Source organism: Malaclemys terrapin, chromosome 6 (genome assembly GCF_027887155.1).
Source record: "Malaclemys terrapin pileata isolate rMalTer1 chromosome 6, rMalTer1.hap1, whole genome shotgun sequence".
NCBI lineage: Eukaryota > Metazoa > Chordata > Testudines > Emydidae > Malaclemys > Malaclemys terrapin.
The window spans coordinates 75,622,092-75,641,171 of record NC_071510.1 but is presented as its reverse complement, the minus strand read 5'-3'; the positions used below and the strand labels follow the sequence as shown (position 1 = coordinate 75,641,171).

Genomic DNA, 19,080 nt, shown 5'->3' with positions numbered 1-19,080 from the left:
ATAGGACTTTAGACGACTTCAAATAAATAGTCATATATTAACCTGTGATTTGTAAAATGAACAATTGTGCTTCATGTGCAGCAGGGTCTGATAAAAATTAACATTCCATTCTTAATATAAAAATGAATATAATGGTGGGTAGTATGTTGCCTCTATCTTGTGCAGTATAAACTGTTTTACTATTCTACAGAAATCCTGTAACTGTGCTTTTCATTTTTGGCAAATTAAAGTTCAATAGTAGCTTCTTATATTCCAAACGACTATTTTTATGCTAAAGCTCTTGTTGTTATATTTACAATTTATGCTTCATTAATATCTTCCTGAAATTATTACATAACTTTATAACACATTAACAAATGATTTATTACATTAATAGCTTTCATTGAATAAAACACCTATGATTTATGCTTCCATTAATGAAAGACATTACCATTTCAAGAACATCACCAACACAGTAGAAAACCAGTTCCAATATTCTGGTGGACTATAATTTTGGTTTACATTTTTGTAATTTGTACTGTTTGTACGGAACAGACTCATATTAACTGGAGCTTCAGAAGGGTCACTTTTTCATTCACTTGTTCTTTTTTGTATTGTCTTAATATCATGCTGGATGTTTCCTGGGGAATTTAGCCTAAAATTTGGAGCTTTCACAATTTCTATCACTACTTTTCTTAAGTTCCAATAACTCAAAAATTAATCAGATACAGTGAGAAAAAGAGGGCTACAAAAGACAAACTAGTAGTAAGCCATAGAATTTCAGTACAGCTGTCCTAGACAAAGGCAAAATAAAATACTAAAAATCATAAAAATAGAAGGCTATGATAGGCATTCAAAAGCTAGTCACATATTGTTTTGCTTATCATTTAGCCATAGAAGGGTAAAGCAAAAGCAAAAATTATTTTTAATATATATAATACAATAATCACATTTTAAACACTCAAACTACTCACTCATGGGCACATGTGACACCATATACATGTACTATACACATACTATAAACAAGTATACATACCTGCAGAAACACGTGGGCAGTCTGGCAACATGGACTCTACTGATGTATCTAGTGGTTCTGAACTAGACACCCAGTTACAACAGTTCTGTAATGTAAGAGACAATTTTATGGTGAAGCAATAATCTAAATCATTAGACTTTATAGATATAGGCCACAATTCAGCCAGTTAGTTAAATATGTGACTAACTTTAAGCAGCAGTCACAATGGGGACTGAAAGGTAGACCCAGTGGTACTGCTGACATGCTTAAAATTAAGCATATGCCTAAGTACCTTGTTGAATCTGGGCCTTAGTTTCACATGTGGCCAAATATTATAAGTAAAACAGCAAGGTCCTGATTCAGCAAAAATACTTAAGCATGTGCTTAATTTTAAGTATATCCTGAAATGCTGCTTTGAATGGGGATGGATTTAAGTGCTTTGATGATCTGGCATCTACGTGAGTAGGCCCAATGCCTTATTAGGGTGGATTTATCAGTTTAAAATTAAGCATGTGCTTAAATGCTTGGCTGAATTGGGGCCTACATTATCCAACATGTAATTCAAACCATTTACCTTTGTAATTGGTTAGTAATTATTGATGACAAATATAAATAATCTCCCATCTTGCTTGCTTGTATTAATAGGTCATAATCTTTAGAGTGTGATGATGCAACCTACTGTTGAGATAGCGCCACGGCTGTGAAGTTGTAAAGCAATGGATTATGACTGGAAGAATATAGTTTTTCAGATTATTGAAATAACTGCCAATTTAGGTAAAATGAACTAGTACAGACACTTTAAAATGTAAATATCACCCTTTGTGGATGTATATTTAATGAACACTCAAGTTTATATTTCAGTCCTAAATTTTTGACTAAAAAGAATTTACTTTTAAATATTTTTCTTCACTGGAATTTGTTCAGAAAAGATTGTGTATCAAAATATCAAATAAAATACTTCAAAAATTGTTATTCGGATACATTTGATACATTAGATATTAGGATTTGTCTGACTACACAAAATTTGTTATATTTAAGATTACCTAATAAAGCAATGTGGCTATTTAGAGGCCTGTCAGTTAAAATACAAAATCTTCATGGCTTCAGATATTACAAAACTATTTCAGAGTTTTGCCTTTGTAAAAACTGATTAACTTCATTTTAAAAAAAAACTTTCTTGGAAAGAGCCAATGAATTTCCAGACAGATTTCTAAAAAATCATCCCATCAATCATGATTGCAAAAATGGTTGATTGCTATTCCGGTAAACAAGCATGTATTGTGTATTTTTAGATGCTTGCTGCCCTAGTTGTGCACCATGGAATCAGTCCTCACTGTGGAAAGATCCTTGACTGGTAGATCAAGTGTCTTATTGTATTTCCTTAATTCATTCTGTCTGGAAGAAGATGTCAGCTGTGTTGCAGTGAGGAGAGAATTTCAAAGGCTCCAGTCCCCACCAATAAAGGCCGAGGAATGGCTTTTGAATAGATTTGTCAAGGCAACCCTACTGTTCTGGGACCAGGGAGAGCAGGAACAACATAAAGGAAGGGTTGCTGTATGAGATTAGAAAGTGAAGTTCACAAAGCATGGCAGATTTTTGTAAGAAACAGTAGATCAATGAAACTATTGAACTGTGTGGAAAAAAAAAAACCCGATGAAAACAAACACTATCCGGTAATGTTATCTTTTTAGTAAAAATGGTTAAAATGTTAGTATTTCCATGTTTCACACAGGCTTTAAGGTTTAAAATAGAGATAAATTTTATAATTTGCATGCCTAATTTTAATTAACAGCTGAATGTAAAAATGCAAATGTAAGAAATTATAAAAGAACTAGGATTTTTATTAGGTATTACATTCATTTGAAATAAATAAAATTAATATTAACTACTGCTAGAACACTACATCATAGAGTTTGAGATAATACAGAAGATTAGCACACAATTAACCAGCTTTTATGTGCAATGTGACACTTGCCTGTAAGAAATAAGTATTCTCGAAAGCGGTGTCAAGATACGTAAATGGATGATTTGTTTTATCATTCATCACAGCTCCTAATAAATTCAAAAATCATGACTTCTACAGGTACTAAAAATAGGCCACCAATGATACAGGAGAGATAGCTTCAATGAAGAATGACTTTTTAAACAATTCATTCTTTCAATGACAGCAATTAGCACTACAGACAGGCAGTGATTAGGTGTACATTTTAATTATTATTATTCATTCTACCAGTAGCCCTAAACCTGATTAAGTAAGAGATAGCTAGGTGATATGTTAGTCTTACTACCACTCACCTACACTTCACATATGTAAAAATACTTTTTATAGGAGATTTCCAATGCTAATGTAAAGTTATGACACTCCATCCACGTTTTAGGCCATTAATCATGTTACTTATTCTTTAACATCTACTCTCTGTAAATGAAATTAAAGGTAATGTACTTGTCTCATTCACACTAAATGTTCAGAGAAAAATGAGTTGTCAGATTCAAATGATAGGACTTAACATTTTCAGTTTTACTGTGTAACATATATTTTAAGGGTTTGATTTCCCATAAAAAATGGGGATTTTTCTGACAGAGCCTAGAGGGGTTAGTATTCTTTATATTTTTAACATTTAAGTCAGAGCTGTCAGACTGCATCCCAGGTGATTCTCTATTCCCATCAGTCATGGCCTATAAAACTATAAGGTTAAGTTAGGAATAGGCAGTCTATAAACAATGTTTCACTAAATCCACAGGAAAACTCACTCCTATTAAAAAGTACAGAATACATTAGTTTATATTAGCACTATATATTGCTTGTTTTAAAATTTCAAAATAAGAATAGATAAATACAGAAAACATTCCCAATGACAACACTATGACCTTTATTTGATCAGGAACACAGATTCACAAACAAGAGTTTAGTTGATCTCACATTACAAATTATTTCTCTCCTTTTAAATTGCAGCTAGCCCATACTTAATAAATGTATTCTGTTATATTCTACCCACAGAAAAAAAGTTGTGCTTGCTGGCCATAAACCAATATCAGGTTAACCTCAGATCAACTAGCAGTTCCAATAGTACAAAAGTAATAAGAATGCTTTGCTCTTTCACTGAAGGATCTTTAAAGTACTTTATAAACAATTAAAACTCTTAACACTTGTGTGAGGTGGATAAATTTACAGGAGTTCTACAGATCATAAACTGAGGCACAAAAAGGTTAAAGGACTTGCTCCACAAAGCAAGCAGATTCAGAATCCAGGAGTCCTAAGTGCCTGCTAGTACCCTACTCTGTGACCAGATCACATGCCTTATATTTGTGTATACCTTGCTGTATAGTAGAAAAGAAAACTACAGTCAGTTTTGATTGGTTTTCACTGGTGACTGAGTTCCCAAAATGTTTTTAATTGAAATTATTTCAGGGACAGATGTAGGCATGCTGTTTACACAGTTCTTTAAAAATGCTTTCTTGTGTATCTTAAAGAAATGGAAGAGGTCAGTATTTAAATACATGTTTGTAGAATCATATATAGCAATGTCTGCCCCAACTCTTTTAAAAACCATTCTCACCTCTCGCATCCATTCTCGAATAGTTTTGCCAGCTTCTTGATGCCACACATTGTGAACAGAGTCTGTCAACGCCACAGCAGTTACCTTATTCTTTACATCTGCCTCTCGTTGAATCATCTGTTAAAAAATATGGGCTTTAAGTTCTTTTTTCACTTGAATGGTGTCTGATTAGTGACAGATAATGATTTTAAATTAAAAAAGCGAGAGTAATACAAGTTGACTTCACTTGTTTTGAAGTTTATACAAATCCTAACAGTTCCAGACATATAGAAAGACCTAATATTTTTTGATAAAAGAAATAATACTAACTTTTAACTCACTGAACTATTCAGTCCTATTATTTTCCATGTGGCTTGACAATTCTAGGATGAAAGGTATCACAGTGAAAAAATGGAAGATTCCCCGAGGACACCTTTTACAAGTTTTTTCAAGTTCCTATTTCTGTGCTTCAGGGAAGCTGGAACCCGTGGTTCACTGTAAGCTACTCATGACTATCATCTACTAATTTTCAGTAGATTGCTGTAGTTTTTCTGATGTACAATCTTACTTTGACTTGTAGGGGTTTTTTCTTTTTCTATCCAATTTAGCTGCCCTGCGCTCCTACTATGGTCCCAGAATTCTTTGTGGTCTTTCTCATGCACACTATCATCAGAGCCTATCATTATTATTTTGTTTGCTAATATACTTGTCTCCATTAAAATTTGACCCTATGACATATCTAAATGATGTGATTACTAAAAACAATAAAATGATAATAACTGCAAATAACACACATGAATTGACAAATATGCTCTAGAACTCAACACTGGTCTTCAAGATAAAGGGACTGCAAAGGAAGAGTGATATCAAAAACAGACAAAAGTTTTTAATCTCCTGACCCTAATTGGTAAAAAACAGGTCACAGAAAGTGTAATGAATTATAGTTATAGAAACTGCATTTCACATCTAGTATTTTCACCATTGTATATGTTGTACTAAATATCATTATTTTTCCAACTTCCTCTCATGTAATGGCTACATGGACAATTTCTCTCTCTAAAGCCAGCCCTTCTTTGTTAATAGAATCAACTATTTTTCAACATAATAGACTACTTCTCTGAAATGATGAGAGACCATTAAAATGGAGTTGTGCATGACTTTTCATATCATAAATAGACATGAAATCCATACTTTTGATACAGAAGCAATGTTTGCCAACATCCTGTACAAACTGTCTTGCTCTTTCTATTTCCTCTAAAGAGTACTGTAGACATGCACATCCTTTTCACTGAGCACTACTAATATTACCACCAAATCACTGCTGCATTTCCACATCTTAAATTGTCATTTTTCATGTATTCCACTTATGCATATTTTAAAATGAATGTAATGAAAATAATACTCTGGCTAGCTGGAAAATATTCACCATCACTGCAAAGTGAAATTCCCATACCTGGTCAGACCAGTGGTTCTTTACCTATCTCTGATAGTGGCCAGTACTAGATGGTTCAGAGGAAAGTCCAAGATACCTTGGAGAATTTTGTAAAAACATTCAGCTTGTTTTGATGAAAGATATGAATGGTCTGAGGGTTATAGCTAAAATTATTAGATTTTCTATCATTGTACAAGGCCCCAAATAGGCTCAAATTCTATAAAATACATGAAGATGTTGATTCTTCATACACTATAGAAATCACCTGTTCCAAAAAAACCTTGCTCTTCTTACACACCCTGTCAAGAGTCAGGTCAAAAGACCCACATGAGCAAAGTCACTGTAGTATACCAAGTCCTGGGTCATACTGTTCTATTTGAAGATTAAGCGGGTGATCCATCAGTTCCAGGAACCAAAACCTTCTGGGACAGCCAAAGGCTAACAACAGTGATGTGCTGGAGGGAGCTCCCAGGTGAAAGTTCTGCTACTAAACTAAAGGGAAGGCTACAGAAATTTCACTACGTCTTATGGAGCTTGCCTCCTCTCTGGATACTGTTAAATAACCCTTGCAAGAGATGATTTACCTCTAGAGTTCATAAATATACTTTTGGACAGTATTTCCCCCCTCCCTTTGTTGTGGTGGAAATGCTGATTGCACCAACTGACTTATCCTTTAAAAACAATTCCAAGGGAAGGATACCTACACACTGCCCCTACAAGATCTTCATACCCAGCTTCCCTAAATTATACAGTTTGAACAATGTACTGTACTATCAATATATTCTGTTTGGCTTTCAGAAACACAGAGCACACTTTTTCAGCAACTGAAAATGAGTTCTTATGTGGGTAGGTAAATCTAACTTAGCTAGATCATAATATGTTCTTATACAATTAGAGACCCATTCTGATAATCTTGGTGAGGAAACTGGTCCTTTCACTTTCACAATGGCTATGAACAATCTAGGTGTGTTCCTGAATGGTTTTGTCCTGATAAGGTAATATGACAGTGCCCTTACTAAATCAAGTGTATGAAGTCTAGCTTCCCCCAAGATGGAATGAGGTTTGGGTAAGAAAACTGGAAGATGAATAAATTGGTTCACATGGAATTCTGAATCAACTTTAAGCAGGAATTTGGGATGAGGCCTGAGAATAATCCTGTCCTTATGAATCACTGTATCGGGGGACCCACCCTGAGGGTCTGAATCGCCCCTACTTGTCAAGAGGATATAATGGCTACTAAAAAAAATAGTCTTCACTGTTAGATGGTACAGGGAACAAAGGAAGAGTCTGTCAACCTTAATACTATATTGAGGTTCCCAAGAGGGAGATGACTCCAAAATTGGAGGGAAAACATGAATAAGGCCCTTAAGGAATCTAGCCACTGTAGGGTAAGAAAATACAGTGTGGCCCTGAATACGAAAGAGGGTGATGTGCAAATATTCCTAAGGAACAATCAGAAAGTGCAGATTGTTTCAGAGCTAGTAAATAGTCCAATATCACTGAAATGAGTGTTGTCAAGAGAGAGAGAGAGCGGTAGTGCTGAGATGACCAAATATAAAATCTCTTCTGCTAAGCTTTATAAGTCAGTCTAGCTGAAGCTTTCCTGCTTTGGAGCAGAAAGTTCTGAACTTCAGCTGAACAGCTTCTTTTGGTGAATGTCAGCCAGCTGGTATAGCATCTGACTGCTGTGCTGCAAAACTGTTGGGCAGAACAGGCAAAATGATCAGCAGCTACCACTGAGAAGCTTACCAGATCTGAATTCCAGAATTGGCTGGCCTGTGCTAGGACTATCATGGTCCTCGATCCAGTATCTTGCCTAAATCCTCAGGACCATCAATATCACAGAGATCGGGCTGGGGGAGGGACACATACATTAGTCCCAGTGTCCAGGGATTCAGAAAGGCATCTAACAGAGAGTCTAGATGGGAGCTCCTCTGGAGCAGAACACTTGGCATTTCTCAGTCTGTGGCACATATTGTGCTGACATTAAACATCACAGCTATGCATTAATTATGTCAACATATATTCAAAAATTTGAGAAAGGTTATTAAAATATGTCTCTATTTCTATAGGAATCCACCAATCAAAATGTATCCTCTACAGCTGTTGGTATAAGAGCTCTCTGGGGCTTCTGGCACACTTAGCCCTTCCGGGCACTCCTGATTAGGAATGGGCAAACTGATTCAGTCAAAATAAGAAACGGTCCAAAATTTCATCCATTTCGTGAACTGAGTATAAACTCTTTTTTAAAAATTTGAATTGCTTGGGAAGTCTCTCCTTCCTCTAGGCCTTCCACCCTCATTTGCTGGTTAAGATATGATATAATATCGGTATGGAGTACTTGTGGCACCTTAGAGACTAACAAATTTATTTGAGCATAAGCTTTCATGGGCTACAGCCCACTTCTTCGGATGCATAGATACGGTATTCCTCAGGTTTCAATGAACATCCAAATGGGCACAAATTCTCAGTAGATATGCTGGGCTCTGTGAATTGTTTGTAAAAGTAATGGGGCAGGGGAAGGACAGAAGAATTCACAGCCGGGGAGCAATTGAGAGAATTTTCTCTGAAGACCCCTCCTTATAGAGGGGGGACATAGTGCTTATTTCTAAAGACTCCAGTTGCTCACCTGGGAGAGGGGATATGCCTGTAAGCCCTTCCTATGACTCTTTCAAATCTTCACTTCACTCACACTCATAAAAGCAAAGTAGTTAGTCCATCCTAGAGCAGGATTAACTTCTGCGTTATGACTGGTATTTGAATGAGCTTTCCTCTTCCCCGGAGAAACAATCCATTTGATCAAGTAGCAGGTTTGGCTGGGTTGGTGCAAAAAAATGTTAAGGATATTACAATAAGTATAAACCAACAAATGTTCACCTGGCCAGCGAATTTCATTGTTTTCAGGGCTTTAAATGATTACAGGAGTGTGGCATTAAAGTAGTATTTTTGTGGCAATACACAAAATATTGCTGGTACTATTTTGTGAATGGTGCAAATAAAACTCACAATACAATTCATTGGTATAAAGGCCTCAGGCTGCAACTCTATTAAAACTTTAAACTTAATAAAACAGTTACCCAGCCTCTTTCAGTCCCTGCAATTTTAATACAGGGCTTATAGGAGAAAAGCCTTTGAGGAGCTATAATAAACCTAAAGAACATCAAGTTCCCAACACACTTTCCTTGCTGATTTGTGTTACAGAATAACTTGCTACAGGGCTTGCTTGCTTCTAAGTGTGGAGTCACTATTGTCTGCCATAGTCCACCTCCAATTACCAAACCTGAGGCCAATTTGGGGTACCAGGTTAAAACACAGACCACTCCTATCAGTGCCATAGGAACCAGGTAGTGGGTACACAAACTGAAATACCAGTCATATTGGTGGAAATCTGACTCAGAGTCTCTAACTGAGCCTCGTCAAAGCAACTACAAATTGAGCAATCTAGTCCTCTGGAATGGGACCCACTACTGTCAGTCTAAAACATGATCCAAAGTATAGAAAGCTCACAAACTCATCTAACATCTTCATCTGATGTCTGGGGCTACAGATCTTTCTGTCAACCTGCCTGCCATTGGTCACCATCTACGAGATTTGATAATAGCTCCTCGTTGGTCTCCGAAAGCCTGTTAGAAACCTGTCACCTATAAATGAGATAAAATGTTGGCACTCTGATTAAAATCTGATAGATATAAAGTTTTCCTAAGTAGAAGGCACAGAGATTTTGCTCTCTGCTAGAGCTCAGTCAAGACACTCACCCCAAAGGCATCTACTAGAGGAGAGAAAAGCCATACATTATTATTGACATTCTGATAAATTAGCTGGAGAAATGCAGGTTTGACAGAACTACCATTAAGTGGATACATAATTGGTTAAATAATTGCAAACAAAGAGTAACTATTAATGGAATAATGTCAGATTGGAGGGAGGTCTCAAGTGGAATTCCACAGGGATCTGTTCTGGGTCCAGTATTATTTAACTTCCTTATTAAACACCTGGATGTAGGTATAGAGAGCATAATGATCAAGCTAGCAGATGACACAAAGCTGGGTAGGGGGTTGCCAAAACTTCAGAAGATCAAGCTAAAATTCAGAGGGATCTTGATAAATTGGAGAACTGGGCTATAGACAACAAAATTAAATTCAGGAAAGAAATATAAGGTGCTACATTTCGGGAAGAAAAACAAAATTAACAAACATATAATGGAGGAAAACTGGCTTGGCTGCAGCACTGCTGAGAAGGATCTGGGAGTTGTGGTGGATCACAGCATCACCATGAGTCAGCAGTGTGACGCTGTTGCAAAAAAAGCAAATGCAATTTTAGATTGCATGAACAGAGGCATAACATGCAAGTCACAGGATGTGATAGTACCTGTCTACTCAGTGCTGGTTAGGTCTCAGCTGGAGTATTGTGTCCAATTTTTGTCATCAATGTACAGAAAGGATGTAAAGAAACTGGGAAAGATCCAGAGGCGAGTGACAAAGATGATCAAAGGAATGGAATGCAAGCCATACGAGCAAAGGCTGAACAAACTGCATATGTTTAGTTTAGAAAAGAGGAGATTAAAGTGGGGATATATAGTGGTCTTCAGATACTTGAAAGGCTGCCACAAAAGAGATGGAGAAAAGTTGTTATCTTTTGCCACAGAGGGCAGGACATGAGGCAGTGGGTTCAAACTACAGCATAGCAGATTTAGGTTAAATCTCAAGAAAACCTTCCTAACTATACGAATGGTAGAACAATGGAACAGACTGCCTCAGTAGGTTGTGGAAGCTTCTTCACTGGAGGTTTTCAAAAGTAGGCTGGATAGCCATTGGTCTTGGATGGTTTAGACACAAAAAATCCTGCATCTTGGCAGTGGGTTAGACTAGTTGACCCCTGTGGTACCTTCTAACCCTATGATTCTATGATTTAATGGATAATTTGCCTCCAGCTAATATTTTCAATGAAGGTATTTGCTGGGCTACCATTAAAGAGTCTGATCTGGTACGGAACCATACAGAACCATGGAAGAAGAGACTTGAATTGGCTGCATAGCACTGGATTGGCAAACTGGTACTTTATCCTGGTAACAGCCATCTTATGCACCAGATCTAAGCTTTCAGTTTTAAAAAAAGTCTCTATCCCTCATAGCTTTGAAGAAAACTTACAAAATGTGACTAGAGGGTAAATCAAAATAGTAAGGTCTGTCTCAGGGCATGTCTACATGGCAGCTAGGAGATGTGAGTCCAAGCTCAGGGGGACATATGTGTATTACCTCTGCTTGAGCTAGCACACTAAAAATAGCAGTGTGGAAAGACTGGCACAGGCAGTGGCTCAGGCTAGCTACCTGAACCCAGGGGGTCAGGCTGGAATGTACTTGGCCAGCTAACCCAAGCTGCCACCTGTACCACCGTGGCCACACTACTATTTTTAGCACATTAGCTCAAGCAGAATTAGTGTGTGTATTGTCTACCTGTGCTGGGAATCACACTTCTGCTGCTTTTAACTCTTTAACACTCTTAACTATTTCACTGCTGATGAAAGCACGGAAGAAAGAAGAGGGAAAACTGTACTGAAAAGTCTCGAGTATATAGTCTACTGAGTGGTGTCTCATGTTGGTGTGCCAAGTTGGTAGAGGTTGGGCTGTGGAAGGAACTTGGGAGAGTACCTTCACATAGTATTTTCCGGTGTCCCCTGGCCTGCAAGGCACTGTGTACGTATTTGAATACCATGTCTAGTAAAGTAGCAAGTTGTTCAGCCACTCAGATTTAAGAAGAGGCTTGAGAGAATGAGGAAAAAAGCTCAAAGGGTCTAGTGTCACATTATGGAAGAAAGATCTAAAAGTAGGGGAAATTCACACTAAACAGAGAGAAAGAGAGAGAGAGAGAATGAGAAACTTTTGCTCCTTGTCTCCCAAACTCTCAAATGTAGTGTCCCACCAGTCTCAGTCTTGTCTACTAGACTATTCAACATCTAAATGAAGCACTGGGAGAGCTAAGTAAACAGCACAGGCTCACTGCCAGTGCTAACTTTTTATCTTATTCTTCCCTATTCTTCTTGTTCCCCTGGCTCTGACTGCCAACCTTTCTGGCTCCTTTCTCCTACTGACTTGGACCTGTGAACTTACCAGTACACCTACTGCTGTGAAGAAAGCTTCAGATTCTCGTGGGGTGAGCTACCCAAATCCTCCTGACAATCTTTTGTGAGTCAATTCACCTTGTAAGCCAATTACCATGAGACTAGGTTTAAGGCCTCCGATCCACATGCAGGCTAAACTTACGAAAACTCTACTAGCCATTGTCAAGCAAAAAACGGAGGGAATGGTAGACAGGACAACAAGAGAAGAGAGAGAGAAGAACCTATTTCTTGCCATGATCTACAACCCTGTCTAGAACAGGAAAATAGGCCACATTTGAAAACGTGTTACATACCACAACTTTAAACTGAGTTTGCAACTAGTGTAGATATAGTTTAACAACTTTTAAAAAGTGCTAGCTATTCTAGTTGACAATATGTGGGAACCTATGGTTGACCAGCTAATGTGTTTTCAAAGGTGCTAAAACCTTGTCTACACTAAGTGCTGAACAGTGTTTAAAATATGTTAATGATCATTTTAAAACACTATCTATTTTCCTAGTCCAGATAGGGACTTAAGTAGGGTCCATACCATGCCCAAAGGACCAGAATCTAAGGACTCATCTACATACACTATTGGCACCGATTTAATTTAAGATATGATTTTAAACTCATTCCGTTAAAATCAGTGTCAAAGGATGTGTGGACATTTTTATTTCAGTTTAAACCAAGCTTATATTGATTGATCTTAAATCAATTAGGAAGAGGTTTAAGCTAAAAAGAAATAAACCCCTCAAACAGAAATAAGAGTACTTATACAGGAGTTTGGACTAGTTTAACTATTTCTTTAATCTTTATACTCCCCTCTACACTTTTGGCTATGTCTGTTTGGTAATTTTACACATAAAATGCACCCCTCTTCTTTGCTGCTCAGATGGAGACTCTACTTTCCCTCTCTTCCCTTTTAAAATAAGGGAACTGCCATCCCTGTCTTGACCCCCCACTTCCTTGCCTTGCTGCCCCCTATGGTTCTCTTCTTCCCTGTACCCAGATGTACCACATCCTTGACTCCCTCCATCCCCTGGCTCACTGCCTTCAGGGCTTCTCCTCCACCCAGATCCCAAGTACAGGAGAAGTTCCAAGGCAGCAGGAAGCACGGAATGTTGCTGCTGAGTCTGAGGCTCTTGACCCAGCAGCAGCCTTTCCCTGAGTCCCCTCTCTACTACCTTCCACTGTCCCAGGACCCCCTCTGTGCTACAGGATCATACATTGAAGGCAAGACTCAGTGGCAGGGCAGGTCTATGTCCTTAGCCCCAAGGCTCTTGCACACAGCTCTGCTGAGCCCTGAAGGTCATGGGATTGGAGGAGCTTCTTGTGACAGCTATTGTGACAGCTCCTCCTACAGGCTCTAAATTCCAATGACTGGCCATCAGTTCACAAAAGTTGGCAATACTACAATACTGCCTTCTGCTGGCTGCTCAGAGGAGACACCCTTTCCCCACTACCACCCCCAGGTTGGAAAAGTTGCCATTCTCTCCATCTCTCACATCCATCACTGTCCTCAACATTCCCCTCAGCCTCCCTATTGCCCCCCCACATCCTCCTTCAACCCCTAAATCTGCCTCTTGCTCACCCCAGTGCCCTCATTAAGGGCAGCCTCACTTCCACGTGACTGTAAGGAAACGGCAGCCATCTTGCTGGCTTTAGCTTCACTGACAAAAATAGGAATAGTGTCAATTTTGAATAAGGGAAAATTTGTGAGTTGGCAGTATTTCATCATGTTTTCAAGAGACAGATAAAAAACAACAAAAATCACTAGTCACAATAAAATTGAAAGAGTTGGCAATATAGCAAAAGAAGCAACCTGAATCCAGAATATGCAGTTTTTTGATTTTTATAGAATAAGGCTAAAATAGATATAACATTACTCTGTTGTATTTTATGTGATCTAAAGCTACTGTACACAAATAAATATATATAACAAATTTGTGAGAATGAAAGAACTAATACACAAGGGTTGAAAGGGGAATGTAGGTTGAAAGGGGAATATTTTTTTAACCATCACTAAGAAAATGGCCCATAGCTAATGAGAGACAAAGCCTCAAGTGAGTTATGAAAGTCTCTCTCATATGGGTAAATTCAGAACTTGAAATCCAGAGCCCAGTTTAAAAATGACCACAATAGTGAAAATGATTTGAAATAAAACCAGGTAAAACAGTAAGTTTTATTATGTTTTAAATTTCCAAAGTGATAAAATGTTACTTCCATGTCTACAATATCCAAAGGGGTATTTGTGAAATTTTTACTTCTTCTGTTTTTGTAATCAACTCTAATACTCTCTTCATGTACATATCAATTCAATGTTCTGTTTCCATGTGTTTTCTTTCATACTCTCTCTCACACACACAACATATAGAGCATGTGCATAGCGATAATCATCAGTATGGCAAATCCTGAAGTTCTCATTCAGTTTTCAGTAAGAATTTTGGTTAAGTAAGGCCCGAATAATTATTTAAGGATTTAGTTCTATATTATCATATATTCACACAAATATACATGCACACATTATTTCTCTAAAGGTATGGAGTTTAAAAGCAAAGAGCAAAGCTGGGTGTTATGCAGAGCACCTCACTGATGGACATGAAGTCTAACACCCTGGTTATTTAAACACTAACAGCTGGATTTCCACTATAGCAATAGGATAAGACAACATTCACTTTTCCTGTACTTTGAAGCTTCAACTTCAATTCTTGCAACCTTTGACTAACTTCAGGAAGGAAAAGTCTCTCCACAAGCAAGATCACTAAGGGAGAGGGTATGTAAACTGACACTTTTGGGGTCACAAACTCATGAAGATAACTCTGTAGTCACTGGTTAGGCAATGGCAAATTATGATTTATTATTACAGGCAGCCAGAAGAGAGCAGTAATAACTTCCTTTCCAGTTCCTGCTTAAATTGTGCTGCTATGTGCATGCTCCCTCAACAAAAAAGCCTGTGGTGTCTGTGTGCTAAAAAAAACAAACAAAATAAAACAAACACACACCTAGCAAATGACCTAGAGACTGGAAGTTTGAAAAAGAGACCATAGTAAACCAGAGAAGGAAGTTTGATAAACAATAACTGACCATGCAGAAAATGGCTCACACCTTTTGTGAGATGGGGGAAAGAAAGGTAAAATTAGGACGCGGCTTTTATGAAGAAGCTCTTCCATATATAGAATGGTGTTTATGAAGCAGTGTAAAGAGTATTTGAACTAGAAATGGAAATGCTTAGGTTAAAATAAAGATCTTCCAGCTCAATGTACAATATAGGCCTAATTTTTAAAATCCAGCCTAATGCTCTGTGCCTGTAAACTTTCAGGCCCAAATAACTGTGGCTACAATTTTGCTGTTGAGGGAACACACACTTTGCCCTCCTAAGAGGCAGCACAGTAGAACATGAGAGAGCTTGGGATGCACTGTTTTGGTGCTGCTTCGAGGAAGCACAGTACATCTGTGCATAGCCCAGAATACAAGGCAGTGATCAACTACCACAAATCAGACTTGAGTATTTATGGCACGTGCATACATGGTCTGTCAATAGAAATCCTGTTGGATAGCAGAAAATCCACAAAGGAAAGAAGAGTATGATTTGTTCACATTAATGTTGGCTTTTCGATATTATTTATGGTGCTTAAATTCTATGGCAATGAGTGCCTTTATAAAAGAATCAGTGAACTTTCTGAAAGTTTCTTATTTATCATATACAGTTTCATTAGAGTGAGTTTAGCATAATTTACTTGCATGGTCTAATTCTCTCTCTCACCGTAGTGTGCACACACACACACACACTCTCACACGACCAATATTTCTGACATATAAAAATGTTGCTGTTCATTTACGCTGGTGTTGTTAGGAACAGAAGAAATAAGTCTGCAGATTCTGGATCATACTCCACCTTAGATCTTTGCACTAAACTCCAAGTGATGCCTCCTAGTCTTCCCACCTGTGGTCTCCAAAGCTTTAAAATGAGCAGGCTGAAGGCCACACGTCCTATTGCTGTGTGTGAAGAACCCACCCTTGTCAATTTTCAAATCCTTACTCAAAAATAAATTGTGAAGTCCACAAATTCTAACCCATGTCAGTAAAAATTATTTCACATCCCATGATATTAAAAATATGCTGTAAAATGGAGCCTGTCTCTGGATCTCCTGCTGCATTTCATGTTTGATTGTGTTATCTGTCTCCTAAATTGTAAGTTCTTTGAAATAGGACCATGTCTTCTTTTGTGCCTTGTACAGAACTGAGCAGACAATTAGCACTTAAAGAAACTAACCTGACAGATAGGCTTTCTTTTATGCTCTTTGTAAAAATTGAGAGTTAATAAAAAAATACATACTAGCCTTACAGTTAGGTCACATGCAGCACCAGCAATCCTTGGTGTTTACTTTCAAAACATATTACCAATCACTGGCCAGGTACTCCAAGTGACTCACTGCTCCTAAATTCCACAAGAAATACTCTGATCCAAATGGCAACTGATTTTTACCAGTTTCTTTTTGCCTAAAGTCTCATCACACCATCAAAGTTGATCACAACAGGCTCTCTAGGGTTCTTTATTTCACCGCCACCACTGCAATTCAATTAGTTTCTAGCTTTTCAGGGTAGAGTGAAGGTTACGGACATCAGTCACATACTTCTGCTAGCTCCCCAATACCCCTCTTATATTTGTCTGTATTGCTACTTTTAGTGATATACCTTATGTCAATGCGATTATATTATGCATAATATGTGATTATATTATATCACAAGGCAAAGATTACAATGTGAGTATGTCACTCCAGCATCTTTTGTTGCTTTTGGCAACTCCATTCTCCACCTTTCATAATGGGGAGGACCTTAACCTGGAGTGTGTCTTCCTTGCAAAGTGCACTCTGATATTTGGGCTAGTCCCACTTGAGGGACAAATTCTTGAAAAAACTCCCTTTATATACATAAATATCTGGGTTACATTTAGAGGCCTTAGGGATGGTCTACACCTAGTTTACATTGATTTAACTATATTGGTGTGGAAACTGATGTAGTTAAATAGGCACAATTTCATTTCCAAATATTTTCTTTTGACCATTTCAAAAAGTTTTGGTTTGACTTTTTGTTTAGAAACAGCATTTATGTAGATAATTAGCTGACTTTTAAAAAGAGTGAAACACAGGTGAAAATGACCTGCAATGGAAAAAAAAAACATTTTGGGTCAAACAAAGTTATTTGTTTGATCCAAAGCTAAATGAATTTATTTTTATTTTTCAGTTCAGCATGCAAACTGAAAAATCAAGATAAGTACCTTTATACCAGTATACTTGCATCCACAGGGGGTTGCATCAATTTAACATCAGCTTCTAAACCGATGCATAAAATTTGTACAAAAACTGTGTATAGACAAACCCTTAGTCTTCTCAATATTGCCAGAGAACACAAGTGAGCTTGCCTATTCCTAGAGCTCTTTTGGTGTGGCCTCAAAATAGAGAAGGCTGAGGTAACTGTTGGAATAAAATTAGGTTCCCCTGTGGAAAAAGAGTAAAGTTTCACACCAGACTTGAAAGGAAGCTTTCATGAACTTAACAACAGCTGTGCCGTAAATGTTTAGGATTTTAGTTTTTTTCTTCCTGTAACCTATGAGTGAACTTTTAAAATGCCTGGCTTGGGTTTATAAACCTTCATCTTGGCTGGAACAACTTTATGAAACTGGCAGTCAACTCTCACTCTTTTCACCTATACTGCTAATTTTAGGTTCTTTTGTTTCTAGTGGTGGTCATTCCATGTGGTGAATCCCCTTCCATTTTCCTCACTTCTTAATGTCGATGCAGACTTGAACATCAAAGGAAAAGGTGGGCAAGGATGGTGACTTATCATTCTCTAAGATGGACAGAGGGGCCATGTACAGGTAAAAGGTTTCCCCTTGCAGGAGCACTAGGGTATCTGTGCACATCTGGTTGTATTAAAATGGCCTCTGAGATTATTGTTATTTATAAAATCCTTCTGGCACTGCTCAAAAGCCCCAGTCAAGATCCCCATTCCGCTAGGAACTATACAGACACACAGGAAAACATGATCCTTAGCCTGAACTGCTTACAGTCTAACTAGAAACAAAACACAAGTGAGTGTAACAAATAGTAGAAGAGAAGGGGGGAAAAGAGATAATAAGATCACGAAGTTACCTGGCTAGCTATGTGTGCAACTAGATGGTTCCCAATAATTTGAAGGTTTTATTTCCTATATAAATTGATAAATATCAGCTATCCTCATCTGCCACTCAACCTAGACTTCATTACTTAGCTTATTTCTTGCACCACAGGAAAATGGGTCTGGAGAAGGAATTTGACGAAAGTATGGGTCATAGCCTTACAGATTAGTTCAGAAATGCAGTTTGTGACCATTAAGGTCTGTTTCAGAATTGCAGGTACTATTTGCTGGACACTTGCATTTGGAATGTTTGGTGAGGTGTTTTAATAAAGGCTATAACCTATTGTTTTTCCATACTGCAGATTCACATACTTTGTTCTCCCAGCAGGCTGTGGCATCAGTAAAGCAGAAGAGGTAGTTACATCACTTCAGTTCTGGGGAAAGTTTGTGCAAAAAAAGAGCTTGTTGACATGACTTGTTTAATCTATGGAGACCTAGAATCTTCATTTGAGATCGATGAAATCTCTAGCTCTGTCCTGTGTATCAGAATAACTACAGTAATACATATACAGCTTATCTGTCACATCAGAAGAAATGTTATTAGGTTTTTTCTTCATTTAATTTAAAAAAAAAATCATTTTAACATGTCATAGTTGTATGTATGACTGTGTGTATATTTATATTTAGATAGCTATATAGCGATAAAATGTAAAAACTATTTCCACATAAATGTACAAATTACACATATTAGCTAGCTATAGTTTCAGGTTCATATATTAATGAACCAGAAACAATATTCACTTTACAGTGAGCATCCTCTAGTTCTACCCATCCTAATGGAAAACATAACACTTCAAATCAGTGACAAGAAGGGCAGAATCTTTAAACCTATCATTTTGACATCT

General features: G+C 37.6%; 1 protein-coding gene across 3 annotated transcripts in view; it reads right to left on the bottom strand.

The window, feature by feature from the left end:
* The window catches only part of FAM172A (family with sequence similarity 172 member A), a 350,899-nt gene that overhangs the window by 97,544 nt on the left and 234,275 nt on the right, over positions 1–19,080 (bottom strand). For all 3 annotated transcript variants that reach the window (XM_054031751.1, XM_054031750.1, XM_054031752.1), the window contains 2 exons: positions 4,552–4,668; positions 1,016–1,100 (listed from right to left, as the gene is read on the bottom strand). In XM_054031751.1, the coding sequence (XP_053887726.1) occupies positions 1,016–1,100; positions 4,552–4,668 (202 nt within the window). The remainder of the gene's footprint in view (positions 1–1,015; positions 1,101–4,551; positions 4,669–19,080) is intronic.